We start from the raw sequence: 14317 nt of genomic DNA on the forward strand, positions 1-14317 counted from the left end.
CCGTGCTGGGGGCCTGCCGCGGCCCGGCCGCGAGTATGCGTGCTGGAGCACTCGTCCACACGTGGCCATGTGCCACGTGGCGGAAACGGTGTCACAACTCCCACCTTGTAGTCACGAAGTGCTGTGCTCCCCAAGGATCTCCCCCTGGGGATCTCCCCCAGCTCTCCCATGTGTGTTCCGTATTCCTGCTTCGCCAGCAGAGAGAAGGTTGCAGGCCAGGGGCCTGACGAGCAACAGTACCTGGGGAGAATTTGATAACATTGTACATGGTGGTGATTGCCTTTGCTTTTGCTCCTACGTCTTCTTACCGTGTGGTTAAGATTTTTTTAATTCAGGGCAGAGTGGATTTATGCCAATAAAATGTTGCCCGGAAGACACCAAGTAAATGGCACAGGTGATGTGCAAACACAGGCAAACAAACAGGTGCAGGCAAGGCCTGGGGGGCTGTAGGACAGGAGCCCGGTCCTGAGCGGAGAGCCCGGGTGCAAATGCGTCAGGACCTAGCGGTCCCCGGGCCGCATTCCCTTTGTCTGTAAAGTGAGGTGATAGCACCTACCTCAGGGACTTAGGTGAGTCCATACATGAAGTGCTTAGAGCAGGATTTATTCTTAGGTGTTATTGGAGTCTTCTCTGGGTATGAGTGGGCCATGAGGCCTGAGGACTTGGGGGAGGAGCTGACACCCCCACTGACTTTTTTCTGTTGACCTGGTCTTTCTCTGATACCCAAGCCCTTCCCTTTACCTTTCTCCCTCTTTGTCCCGTCCCTGTTGGAGGTCCCTGAGCTGTAGGCTGAGCCAGGCCTCCTGAGATGGGGGGTGAGGGGGAGGTCCTGTTGCCCTGCCCATTTTGCACTGGCCCCAGGGGAGGACCGTTCCAGTCGAGCGTCATGATATCTCCAGCAGCAGGGAAGCCCTCATCCTCTCGGACAGGTTGCCAAGCTACCGTCCGATCCACTTTCAATCTGCAGGTTGAAAAAGAACCAGGGACCTGTGCCTGGGCCATCCCTGCCTTGCCTTGGTTTCTACCAGGGTGGAAGGTGGCCTCAGGGAGCATGGTGCCACCCCACATCGTCCTGACCGGCAGGCCCTCTCTCCGAAGGGGTGGCAGTGGTTGTGATGCTCCCAGCAGTGGGCCCGACCAGACTGAATCCGCAGGCAGAGGCTGTGCCCTCCTCGTTTTTACATTCCCAGGGCTCAGCCCTCAGCCCTGAACCCAAGGTCCTGGCATAAGCCCAAGAGTCGACACTGACATTTCTATGGGACATGCCTTCGTAGCAGGGATCTCAAAGTGGTAGCCGTGGGTCAGTCGCAGCCCAGTTATGTGTTTGGTTTACACATTTTAAAAAATTTGTTGAGCTGATACTTAATATCTAAAATTACTAAAATTGGGGGCACCTGGGTGGCTCAGTCCACTAAGCGTCCAACTTCATCTCAGGTCATAATCTCACAGTTCGTGAGTTTGAGCCCTGCATCGGGCTCTGTGGTGATGGCTCAGAGCCTGGAAACTGCTTTGGATTCTGTCTCCCTCTTTCTCTCTTTGCCCCCTCCCCCCTCACACTCTGCCTCTCTCTCTTTCTCTCTCTCTCTCAAAAATAAACATTAAAAAAATTTAATTAAAAAATAAAATAACTAAAATTTTAGATATTTTTGAGTTTTCTTGAAAACCGAGAAGGTTTTTGCTAGGCCCACATTCCCACGTCATGTGGCTGTCATGGGCTGCATGCCCCTCCCCCCCCCCCCCCCCCAACTCTGTTGCTCAGTCTCATGTGGTTTACTTCCTACATTTATGGGAACACACTAGGCATTTGAGTTCCCAGCCTTGACTTAGGTCTGAGCAAAAGTGGGATTGGTGTTTGGACCAAGAACCTCCAAACATCCAGTAGCTGATGCTTGATTCCCGCTGAGGAGAGAGGCGCTACCAGGGGACCAAAGCCACAGAGACTCTGTGAGCTTGGAAGTGGCACCAGGCAGGTCACAGGCCAGAAAGACCAAGCACTCAGCATAGAGTGCATTGAGTATGGGGCTCCCATGAAGCACCCAAGGGAACTGAGGGTCTGGAGGCCACTTGTGAGAGAACAGAGCTCAGTGTGCACTCAGAATTGCCCAGGGAGACCAGATAAGACTCCCCCCCGCCCCCAGTACAGGACACTGACTCTGACTCCCGGACTCCACCCCTGGCCATTCTTGAGCTTCAGGCAATGACCAAGGACCTTGACTTGAAGGGTCTAGTCTCCATGACCTTCAGGTTGAGGAAGGATGGGGGCCCTGACCTCTGTTCAGATTGGCCAAATCTGCCCCAGACTTCTCCATAGAACAACACAGACCCAAGTCAGGAGATGGGGATTTCCTGGCAGTCTCTCTGGTCTGCCCTGTGGATGCCTTTCCTCCCTGGTTAGACGTGTCTGCTGAGAGCCTGGACCCTTAGACTTAGCATTTTCTTGACCAGAGAGAGTGCAGAGAGCACCCAGGGATCCATGGGTTCTTCTCCTCCCCTTCTCCTTTGCAGACTACCCCAATGGCATCCGGCTCACATCTGCTGTCCCCGGAGCAGACATCAAAGTGTTAATAAACTTTAACGCTCCCAATCCTCAAGACCGCAAGAAGTTCACCGACGACCTGCGGGAGTCCATCGCGGAAGTGCAGGAGATGGAGAAGCACAGGATAGAGTGTAAGTCCCAGGCCCCCTGGAGAGGAAGAGCCAGCAGCCCCGGCATCTCATGGGACTTGCTGGATGCGGCCGTTGGCTCCCATCTGGTGCCAGGGACTCTGGGGCCCCACAAAAGTAAGGTGCCCTGGTCTCACCTAGCCTTCCCACAGCCCTGTGACAGGGCAGCCCCCATACCCGGGCCAGAGGAGGTGGCGTGGGGAGGGCAGCAGAGGCCTCCGCGTGAGAGTAAGGGCTTCCGCGGCCCAGGCCCATCCTGCCTGTGGGACCACATGGCATGCCCTGAGAGAGCCTGGTTCCCCCGTCGCCCCACGAGATGAGATTTCCCGGAGATCCGGAGCTGATCTCGTTGCACCTTGGTGTGCTTATTCTTCTTTCATCTTCCACGTCAGGGAAGTCACCACCAAGCCCATCCTGTGGGTTTCATCGGACCTGATTATCATCTTTTCTCTCCTGGCTCCAAGCCTCACTCCCTGGAGACACACAACTACCCCCACCTTTGGGCCCCTCCCACGGCAAGTTCGGGTTACCCCTTACTCGTCCACAGACCCAGGCCAGCCAGTCTCCTTGCCAGCCCTCAAGCCTGCAAAGTGACGGTCTTTCCTGCAGACCCCAAGACCCGTGCCTCTCAGAGTTTCCTCCTGGCTCCCTTTTGTCAAAGGCAGCGTTCACACCTTCTCTTTCTTTCCCAAGACAGCCGTAGGCCCTCACTTTTCCTCAGGCCAAACAGATGGCAGCTGGGCGCGATGCCGAGCCTGCACAGAGGGCCCAGGGCCTCCCCCTCAAGGCTGTGTTTCTCTCACTGGTCCCTCGCCCCCTCTGTTTCAGCGGAGCTCGAGAAGCAGAAAGGCGTCGTGCGGCCCAGCATGTCCCAGTGCTCCAGCCTCAAAAAGGAGTCCGGCAACGGGACGCTGAGCCGAGCCTGCCTGGATGACAGCTACGCCAGCGGTGAGGGCCTCAAGCGCAGCGCCCTCAGCAGCTCCTTGCGGGACCTCTCCGAAGCGGGTAAGAGCGGGCCAGGACCCCCTTCCTAGCCCAGCACACGCAGGACTCAGACCGGGCAGCTGGGGCACGCGTTGCGTGCCGGGAAAGGACCGCAGTGGCGGCTGGTGGCGGCAGGGCTCAGACGGAGTGCCGTTGGGTTTCCCGTGACTGTCCCCAGACCATAGTAGCATCTGACCACACAGCGAGGGCGTCCCAAAAAGGCCAGAGGAAACAGGATCCGGTTGTCAAGGCAGAACAGCCAGGAGGTTACCCCTATTCTCCCTTTCTTCTTCTAGGGGTTTTATTTATTCTTTTATTTATTTTCCGGAAACTGCTCTCACACAGAGCGAGCCAGGCCCCACTGATGGATGTGTCCCTTGTCCTCTGTGCTGCCGCGTCCCTGTGTTTTATGCTGATGAATGAAATGGAGTGAAGCCCTCGAAACTGTGTTGGAGACCCCCCTCTCCCACTGTCCCTGGTCTCATTTCCCTCACGGAGGTCTCCCTTCCTGGGAAACCCGGGCCCCCATCCGGCCCAGAGGCAGTGGCCGCGGCTGCCCCCTGGATGTCGGGGCGGTGGGGAAGGGGGGGAGCCCTGGCACAACCGTGGTTTTTGTTACTGTTTCTTTGTTTCTGTGTGTGTTTATTTGCTGCCAGCCTCTTAACCCCTAAGCAAGCAGCACCCCTCGAGCCTCCCAGATTTCCCAGGGGAGGAGGTGTGTCTAGAGCATCAGGGAGCTTTTGGGGGCAGCTCGCCCGGCCGGGTCCCCCGGGCCAGCCGTCCGTGAGTGTTGTTTAGCCTGCTTTGCCTGCAGTGCTGTCAGAGAAGCTGCGGAGGGACAGCCCCTGAAGCCCCCCAGTCACGTCTCAACAGGCAGCTTCTCCTGGGAGGAGGCTCCAGCTACAATGGAGCAGAGGTTACAGGACGTTGTCCCACAGAGGGCACACGGCTCTGGGTGTCCTGGCTCTAGGAGCCTGATTGCAGGCCCTGGGTTGTCGGAAAAGACCCTCTCGGGCCAACATCAGCCGCCTCCTCTCCAGGGGCCCGGCAGCCCCCTCCTCTTCTCAGGGCCTCACCCGCCCCACCCTGCCTCGGACATTACCTCGTGGCCAGCCCTGGGCCCCGCTACTAAAAGAGCCTGCTCATGACTCCATCCCACACCTGTCCCACCGGCCGCACTGCCTCCCTCCAGCTTACTCATTTCCCAGAAATTTTTTTTCTTTTTTTTTTCTTTTTTTGAGTTGGAATTTTTTTGTCCTTATTTTGTCCTGTCATTTTTTTTTTCATAGTAAAAATCAGAAATCCATTGCCAGCATGAGGGTTCACCCAGGGTTTCTCAACCCCAGCACCATTGATGTTTTGTGCCAGATAATTCCGTGCTGTTGGAGGGTGCTGTCCTGTGCACTGCAGGATGTTTACCAGCATCCCGGGCCTCTACTTACGAGATACCAAGAGTATCCTTCCCCCCCCCACCCCCAGTCATAACAGACAATAATGTCTCCAGAAATTTCCAGGGGTCCTCTGGGGGGCAAAAATCACCCCTAGTTGGCAAAGTGCCACGGGTTGAGAACCACTGGTTTTCCCTATGGCTTGTTAAACCCAGCTAAACGTAATTGGACAGCTCTGGGCCTCTGCAAGCTGGTAGCCGGGACCTCTGTTTGGGTTTGTGCAGTGGCGTTAGGCCTGGCCTCTCTGTTCCCTGATGCAGCACCTGGAGGGCGGATGGGTCCCGTCCAGTCCCTCAGGTAACAGTGGCTCTGTTGAAACTGAGGCTCCCAACGTGGCCAGCCACACCTAGGACTCCAGCTCCTGGGGGTCAGATAGAGCTGCACCCCAGTCCTGTGTGAGGGACAGAGTGCTGAGGTTCAGCTGCTTTCCTTCTATCGTCACTGTTGCCGTTGTCGTTTGGACATTCTGAACTAAGAAAAACTCTAGGGATTGAGTCTTCCCAAGAGACCATGTGAAGAATCCCCCAGGAAGGCAGCCCCCTGTCCCCAGGAAGCCTGGAAGGTGTGTTTGAGTCCTGGCAGCTGCCAAGGCCCCAGACTGGGAGCCCTCCACGTGCAGTCTCCAGAGGGAGACCGGCCAGTGTCGGCAGCCATCCAGGAAGATGCTGGGCTCAGCACCCGAAGACGTGCCCCGGACTGGGTCGGAATGAAGCTCTCCGGAGGCATCGTCGCTCTCCCCACCATGGCCCTCACTAAGAGGGCTGCTGGAGAAGAGGCAAGGCCTCGGGGATACCCTCTCCCTTCGGGAAAGCTAGCGCTCAGTTGTTGGCACGTCACTGCTCTGGGGGCATCTGCCCTGGACCTGCAATCACACGTCATTTCAGGTGACGACACACCTCAGACGTGGATCCCCCCACCCCCCACCACCAATTCTCTCCACACGGTCTTCCTTCATCCGGGATCCATGCTCATTTCAGTGGCACCAGAGCCCTGTCGGCCTGCGATCAAGGGCCTGCGTGGACCGGGGACACAGGTGTGACTGGGGCCTTAACCCCTGGCCCAGATCAGTCAAGTCATGATGGACGCTATCCCCAAGCCCCCAGGGTCCTCCTGCCCCTCCCAGCCAAGCTGCCCAACATCAGTCTCCAGAGAGAGGATGTCTCCTAGAGGCCATGGGACCTGCCTGCACCTGTCATTGCTCCGGGGCCTACCCAGAGACCTGCCATGTTCTGCCCCAGGGAACCCGGGAAGCCCTCTCAGGGGAGATTTGGTGGCTCCTGGTGGCCAGTGTCCAAAGCAGCACCTGCTCAGCCTCCAGCATTATTAAGGACCACAGGGTGGGACCCTGGGTTGAGAGCCCTTGCTGCATTCTGTGCCGATACCGAGAAGCAGGAGAAGGCTGTGAAGAGCCATGCTTGGAACTCCTTCCAGACGTGGTTACTGATCCTGGCCACAGTTGGCCTGGCAGGGCCTGATCAGGTTCTGGGAGAGGCACTGGGCAGGGCAGGGCTCACCTGTGGCTGGTGCAGGACCCCCCCCCCCCCCCAAGAGAGAGGGAGTGTAGCGGGAGATAGAGTGCAGGTGAGGGATAGTGTGGGTGCATGGGCGAGAGCCACTTTCCCAGCATGCTTCACCTCCATTAGCACATGATGTGCACCTGTGTGCACACACCCAGACACAGGTCTATAGCAAGCAGGTGTCTGTGGGGTGTGCCCATGACTAGGGGCTCTGGGACTAGACTGCAGACAGCAGTGAGGTAGGGATACCTCACATCTCATGCTTATTTGGGAAGTTGAAAAGACGGATTCTGAGAAACTTAGCATTACTCAAAGACATCCAAGTTAAAACTGTCCTAAGTCTTGGCCCACTTGGGGGCAGGAAGAGGAGGGTTTTGTTGTACTTCAGGTCAGATACCACACAGAGCCCCCAAACCTAGCTCCAGGCCTGGCCTAAGTCCCCTTGAGAGAAGCACATCAGTCGGAAGACATTGCTGGGCACTGGTGGGGCAGGCTGGCCTTACTGTGTCCCTGGTTTTCAGTTAGGGGAGCCCTCTAGGCTTCGAGGGGCCAGAGAGCTGATTTTAAAACCACAGAGACAGCAGAGATCTGACGTCAGCATTTCTGCATGGTGCCACAAGATCCCGAGTGTCTGATGCTCACGTCTACCCTACTCAGAGGAAGGCGCGTACCCATTTCACAGATGCAGAAACTGTGCTAAAGAATCAAAGGAATGCCAAGTGGGGTTACCTCTTCAGCCAAAGAGCCTCATTCTGCTCTATGTCCCTGGACTACTGTGTTGGGACAAAAAGCAGGAAGGGAAGATGGCCAGCCTCTCTTCTCATACGAGCTGAAAGATGAGGATATGTGATGACCCTCATCTTTCTTCCAGCTGGGAATAAGGGCCAAGTCCTACGTGGTTCTCCCTGGTCCTCAGCAACTGGTGGAAAACACTCTTGCCCTAATCTTCTGTGTGGCCCTGTCCTGAGTGAGCTCTGAAGCCCTCTCACACATGCCAGAGTCAAGCAAAGTTCCCAGCTGGGACTCAGGTTTGGGGGTTGGCAGGCCAAGCAAAGGGACCGAATGTCCCCCGAGTCCACTGTTGTATGCCCAAGATCAAGGCTCCGTCCCAGTACACTCAGATGCCACGGTGAGGCCTGAAGGACCCACAGACCCACTCTCTACCCTGCACAGGGCCAGCTTCTTGGCCACAGAGAGGCACGTAGCAGCCTTTCCATCTTTCAGGCTCCTGGGCTCACTCAGCCTGCATTCCGCTCAGAAGGCAGCATGGCCAAGCTTCCCAGCCCCAGAGATGGACAGGCAGACCTGGGTGTGAGTCCCGCTCGCTCACTGTGGAATTGGACAGTCGGTCCATGAACCTCAGCCTCCACCTCCTCCTCCTCCTTGGCACAAAGGGACACCTGTACTGCATTGCTGCGGGGCTTGACCAAGAACAAATGTATTCGGCTCGTGGCCAGGGCTGCACAGGTGGAAGCCTCCAGAACATCAAGTGGGCGGCCCCTTCTCTGTCCCCTCTTCCTATCTGCTTTCCTGAGGGCTGAACAGAGACCGGACCCCGAAGCTTGGGCACCCACCATTCTTGCCAGCCTCAGTGTCCTGCAGGAATCCATGGAGAGGGCCTCCAAAAGGACCCTGGAGGCCAGGCTGAGCCTTAGGCCTCCAGAACCAAGAAGACACAGCCTTCCTGTAACACAGCCAACATATATTGAGTGCCTACTATATGCCATGTGCCGGGGGGGTAGTAGAAAGCCATCGGCAGGCAGCGCTCACAGCTGAGGGAGCACTTGTGGCATCCGGAAGGGCGGTACCCGCAGAAGGGAAGCAGGACTCTGGGCTCTCCCAGCAGACCCTGACCCTGCCTCCTGCCCCTGGCCAGGGCACTGCACAAACCAAACAGTTGGCTCCAGAGGCACCAGCACATTTGAGCTCCCCAGAAGGAAAAGACAGGACACCAAGTTTAGTTTCCTCCTAACCATCAACCCCACCCTGCCTGCAAGGGGGGAGATGTATATGTATGTGTAAATATGCATATACATATGTATATGAAATCCACGCAGTCAGGGCCGCACAGGACCACATCTTGTTTGTTTTGAGCCATTGGAGAAGCTGCCCCTGTCCCATCCCCTGTTGGCAGGTGGCTGGAGCACAGGGCATCTGGCCCCGGCTGTGCACGTGCCCCAGCCCACCTGGAGGCATCCCCCCCACCCCCCCCCCACCCCCCCACCAACAGACTGCCAGTCCAGGAGAAGGGGTATCAAGTTGGGGCTGGTTGAAAACGAATTTTTTTCTTTGAACTCCCCCTTCTTTTTTTTTCTTTTTTTTTTTTTTTTCTTTTGAAACTCATTACTGCCCTCCCATGGGCTTCCCTACGGAGCCAGTCCTCCGACCCTCCCCCCGGCCTGCGGCAGTGGTGACCCAGGGCCAGGCAGGCGGCGGCCCGGCCTCGTGTCCGTGTCTAACCTCTGGTATTGCATGTTCTGGGCAGGGAAGCGAGGGCGTCGCAGCAGTGCGGGATCGCTAGAGAGCAATGTGGAAGTAAGTAGGAAGCGCCTACGTCCAGCTGGCTGTCGTGTGTTGCCTCCCCGATCCTTGGTTTATATCTGTTGTCTTTTTTTTTTTTCGTTTTTTTTTTTTTTTTCCGTTTTGCTCTTCCTTCCCCCTACTGCACAGAGGCGCAGACACGCCCCGTCCCCCATGCCTGCCTCAGCCCCAGTGCATGCCAGCTTCCCCCCTCCTAGAATCGCCCGTGCCTCTCACCGCTTGTTTGGGCTGGACCCATGGGAGGTGGGGGTGGTTCTGGATTCCGTGTTTTAGTTCCCGCTTAACCCCGTCCCCTGTGGCCCCCCAAGCATGGTTAACATCCCGGCTCCCTGGCACTCCCCCACCCCCACCCCGGGGCCCCCCGCCTGCCGACACTGCTCCTGGGCGGGAAGCACCGCCCGCCAGGCATCTGTGCACCCTCCACCCGCACTGTCGGGGGCGGGAGGGTGGGTTTTGCCCATCTCTTGACTTCCATACTCCGCCATCCCCATCGCTTCCTTCCTGGAGTTCCGATTGCTGTGTGTCTGCAGTCAGGACATCATGGAATTGCTTAGCTAGCTCGGGGGAGGAAAGCCATGAGAGGAAGAAAAAATTCCGTGTGGATTTCATGAGATTTCATTCATCTGCCAACCATTTCTATATTACTGTTCACATCGTAACCTCAGCTTGCAGACCTTTTTGTTTCCTTCTTTTTCCTTGTTTGGTTTGCAGTAGGTAGCTGCAGTGAAATGCCTAGGCAGCCCCCCCGCCCCTCCAACAAGGACAAGGTTCCCCGAGCCCCCCGCCCCGGTCCCTACCACCAGCTTCCCAGAAAGCTCGGGGCCCACACAGGCAGAGCAGATGGCGCAGTTTCAGCAGGAACGGGGTTCTTCTTCATGCACATCAGCCCAGCCTACTCCACGCAGCACATGGCGCTCACAGGCACCCCCGGGCCGGTCGTTCTGATCCGAAAGCTCAGGCCGCCTTCCGTATCAGGACGAGAGCAGAAGTCACACTTGTGCTGCTGCTGCTGCTTTGACCAGACAGGAGCGTCCCTCATCCCCTACCCCATCCCCACTCCTCTCAGTGGAAGGCCACCCTGGGTCCCTGTGGCCCCCAGTCGCGTGAGCGGAGGTGGCACTGACCCAGCCTCACCCAGCCCCTCCCTCTGCAGCCAGAGAGTTAACTAAGGCTTAGCAGTCAGTGGGTGAACTTTTTTACATAAAAAAAAAAAAATTCATTCTGACATAAGTGCTGTAAGGTCTTTTAATTTTGATTTCTATGAATTTCCTTTTTAGGGGTCCATCATTAGCAGTCCTCACATGCGCCGGAGAGCTACATCAACACGAGAGTGTCCATCTCGCCCACACCAGACTATGCCTAACTCATCCTCCCTCCTGGGCTCCTTATTTGGGAGTAAGAGAGGGAAGCCCCCTCCCCAGGCCCACCCGCCCTCAGCCCCTCCCCAGCCACCCCCCCACCCACCGGGCCTGCCCCACGCGCAGCACTCTGGGGCCAGCCACCACCAGGGGCCTGCTGAGGGCCCGCCGCAGGCCCAGGTGCACGGGCACCACGCCCAGTACTGCCACGTGCAGCAGAACCCGCCCCCCTACCACCACCACCACCACTACCACCCCCCCAGCACATCCAGCACGCACACCAGTACCACCACGGCCCCCACGGGGGGCACCCACCCTATGGGGCCCACGTGCACAGCCACCCACCGCTGCCCTCGGCCCACGCCGGCCACCCGGGCCACACGGGCCACGGCCACGCAGCGCACCACCACGGGCAGCCCCCCGCCCCGCCGCCCCCCACCAGCAGCAAGGCCAAACCCAGCGGCATCAGCACAATTGTGTAGACAGCCTGGGCGGGGTCCCAGACTGCCCCGGAACACCTGCACACCACACAGAGCCATGCCCAGGGGCGGCCGGCCTCAGACCAGACCCAGGGCACCTCTGTTTCCACCTCTCCCCTCTGCTCCCCGCGGCCTGGATGGAGCCCTCTGAGCCCACGGGGCTTGTGTTGCAGGGAACAAAGTTCACGATCTCACTTAGCGTTGGTGTCCTGGGTTCCATCCACTTGGACCCAAGGGGTGGGCCTCGGCCACCATCAGCCTTGAAAACGGCGCCACCGGCCACGTAGATGTTGAGCTGTCCCCCACCCCAAAGCAGCCCTCAGCTCTGCTCCCCAACTGTACACGCATATGAAAACCCAGCCTAGGAAAAGAAGAAACGAGACACAAAAACCAGAGACAGAACAAAACAGAACAAAAACAAAAACAAACCAAACTTGCTGCATTTATTGCTCTTTTATTGACAATGGGCAAAAAATTAAGTAGACCTGATATGGTTGATGAAAATACGTAAGTAAACTTTATATAATATAAATATATAAATATATAAATATATATATATATATACTGTATAGGTAGTATTTGTGTGTGAAAGGAAATGTCTCAGTCCACAAAATTAGCAATATAGACTTTCCAAGGAGCTCCACTTACCCGCTAGGAAGACAGTATCTTACATGAATGTGAGAGAGTAAACCAAAAACGTAAACGCTAGGAACAAATTCAGATACTTCCATATTTTCATAAAAAAAGAGGAGAAGTCCCTCCAGGGACTGGCTAAAATCTTTACGCAATCATTACTAACTGTGCCAAGTAACATAGCATCTAACTGTTTAAAAAGTCCAATATTGCTTTGTATAAATCCTTATTTTATTAACAGAAAACTATCATAAGTAATCAGTATTATAAACTGCTCTGTTATTTCAGGTAAGCAAATAGATACAAATGCAGGAAACTCTACAGTAGCAACTCAGGACAACTGGTTAGGAACTGGTTGTCTGAGGATATTGGTTCCACAGATTCTTAGACACTTTAATGGCTGCGATAACTGTGAATTTCCATGATCCATATTTCTTTTATATGCATATGATTTAATGCACACTCATTCAGAGTCCTCTCAGGGGGGCACCCATCCACGGCAGAAGTGTTCATCTCCAACATGAGGGCGGCCAGCTCCCATACTCGCCTCCCCAACACCATAACTAACTCATCCTGTCTCCAACTGCCACAGGCACCACTCCCACCCCCACCCCCACCCCCACCCCAGCGAGTTTCCGCCGGGAACCGCTCCAAACCCGAAGGCTGATTCTAGCATGTAGCAACCCAGGGCGGTGTGTGTGTTTCCCATTTTGTTTTCTGAGCGGTAGCCGCGATCATCGTGATTCCATGTGGCCATGTGCTAGCACAACCCCTGTGTCCTCACCGTGGCCCCTCTGACCCCCACCTCCCGGCCGACGAGTGCCGGCCCTCGCCAGCGAAGCCCCCGCTGCCTTCTCATGGTCCAGTTAGCTGCCAGGGCATCACATGACTCTCAGCTGTGCTCTTGTCGCTTCCGTGTTGTGGTGACACCATCCACTCCCCTGGGGCCGGGCGCCGCACGCGTCCGGTTCTGTGACTGAGTCACCCACGGGCCGTACTTTGTAGTTTCAGCCTTTCGAGCCACTGCAGCCGCCAGTGCTGTGCTCCTAAGCCGTGGGACCGGAGGACTGCCCCGCGGCCCCTGCCCCGGCGGAGAGCCCTTTCAGAAAGGGCGAAGCTAGTGCTGGACTCCGCGGGCCACAGGCTCCGCACGCCGTGGACGGCGTGGTGCGCCGTGGCCAGACGGCAGGACGACCGAGGGGAGCCCACCTGGCGGGCCGGCCGGGGGGGGGGGGGGGGGGGCCCGCCCGTTTCCCTCCCCACCCGCCCCTTTGTCATATCATCGAGGCCACCATACCAGCAAATCTGCAAACCGAGCACTTTGTTAATCTCCACAGAGAGCAAATACAGCAATCTAGAGTTTAGCCTTTTTTTTTTTTTTTTTTTGGAAGAAGTGTGACTTTAACCTGCCCACCTTTATCTTCCCATCGTGTCGTGTTTCTCTCCCGGGCACCTGCTCGGAAGGAGGGACGTGTACAAAGCACGGGTGCGTCTGATCTGGTCCAGGCCAGGCTGGTGGGAGGCTCCCCGCTTCCACCGGCTCCTAGATTCCTTGGTTTTCCTGCAGAATCAGGCTCCCCGAGGCGTTCTCTGTCTTGCGGTTTAAAGGTTGTTGTTCTGACCAGGAGAAGTCAAATTGTACTGCATGCCATCTGGCGTCAGTCGTGTGAGGCCACACTCTATGTATTGTGTATTTGCAAACTATATCAGTGTTACTGTTGACAAATAGTTGAAGTAAAGTGATAACATATTAAATATGTCGGCCTTTCTTCACCCTCTGTACCGATAGTAGAGTCTACCTGTAAACTCGAGGTTGTTCCAGAAAAGATGCAGGCTGTTTGGCACAAGGTTGCCCTTTCTGAAGGGGTGACCACCGATGAAAAAGGGTGGACAGCAAAGCCGATGGGGTCGGGTTGGGGGGCGCTGTCTCCATCGCCGTCCTTCATGCACCACGGGCCACTCAGAACCCTTACTTCCAAAACTGCCGTCCGTGTGTCCTGAAGCGTGGTCTGGCGGCCACACGGCCGGATCTAGCGAAAGGGAGCTTCTCGAACCAATTCCCTTTCTCCCCATGTGTCCAACTTTGTATAGCGTGTTGGGCTCAGGTCAGCGAGGCTTCATCATTCTTTGTTTGATTTACACACTTACCGTGGGAAGCGTCTCCAGGGAGTGTTTCCAAGGAGGCTGGAGCCACGCTGCCCGGAATCTCGTTTGGGAAGCAAAAACTGCCGACAGATTGCTTTCCCGCGCCCCACCCCCACCCCCTGGGTGGCGCTCTCGTGGGACTGTTCTTTCTAGACCCCAGCCTGCCATAGGGTCAGCGCTGTGGGGGCCTGCCGTCCACCCCCCACCCCGGGGATAGGCAGCAGGACGCCGAGCAGGACGTTTGTGTCCTCCTTCCCCACCGTCGGGACACACTTGGGACCTTTCTCTCAAGTCGTGCAAATTGTTCCAGTGAAACGGTCATTTCCGACACGAGCAGGAGTAGAGGAAGCGGCAGGTAGCACCACAAAAATCTTTTCTGGGACAACAATTAAATCATGTGTTTGTATTTTTTTTTAAGTTTACGAATGAATTGTACAACAATGTAAAAATAAAGTTCATCCTAATATGATGTGCACATCTTGCTTAAAAATGTCTTCAGTCACCCAGCGTAGAGCGATGTTTCCATCACGTGCTGCATGCAGAAGAAG

At 56.2% G+C, this 14317-nt stretch overlaps 1 protein-coding gene across 12 annotated transcripts in view; it reads left to right on the top strand.

The window, feature by feature from the left end:
- The window catches only part of IQSEC1 (IQ motif and Sec7 domain ArfGEF 1), a 121359-nt gene extending 108640 nt beyond the window's left edge, over positions 1–12719 (top strand). For 9 of the 12 annotated variants that reach the window (XM_042911888.1, XM_042911936.1, XM_042911909.1 and 6 more), the window contains 4 exons: positions 2506–2667; positions 3493–3669; positions 9099–9148; positions 10432–12719. In XM_042911888.1, coding sequence (XP_042767822.1) covers positions 2506–2667; positions 3493–3669; positions 9099–9148; positions 10432–11142 — 1100 coding nt within the window. In that variant the 3' untranslated portion in view covers positions 11143–12719. Of the gene's footprint in view, positions 1–2505; positions 2668–3492; positions 3670–9098; positions 9149–9865; positions 10367–10431 lie in introns of those variants that run through there. The other 3 variants (XM_042911927.1, XM_042911955.1, XM_042911959.1) reach the window with 3 other exon arrangements.
- The last annotated feature ends 1598 nt before the right edge of the window (positions 12720–14317 follow it).

Source organism: Panthera leo, chromosome A2, assembly GCF_018350215.1.
Source record: "Panthera leo isolate Ple1 chromosome A2, P.leo_Ple1_pat1.1, whole genome shotgun sequence".
Lineage (NCBI taxonomy): Eukaryota > Metazoa > Chordata > Mammalia > Carnivora > Felidae > Panthera > Panthera leo.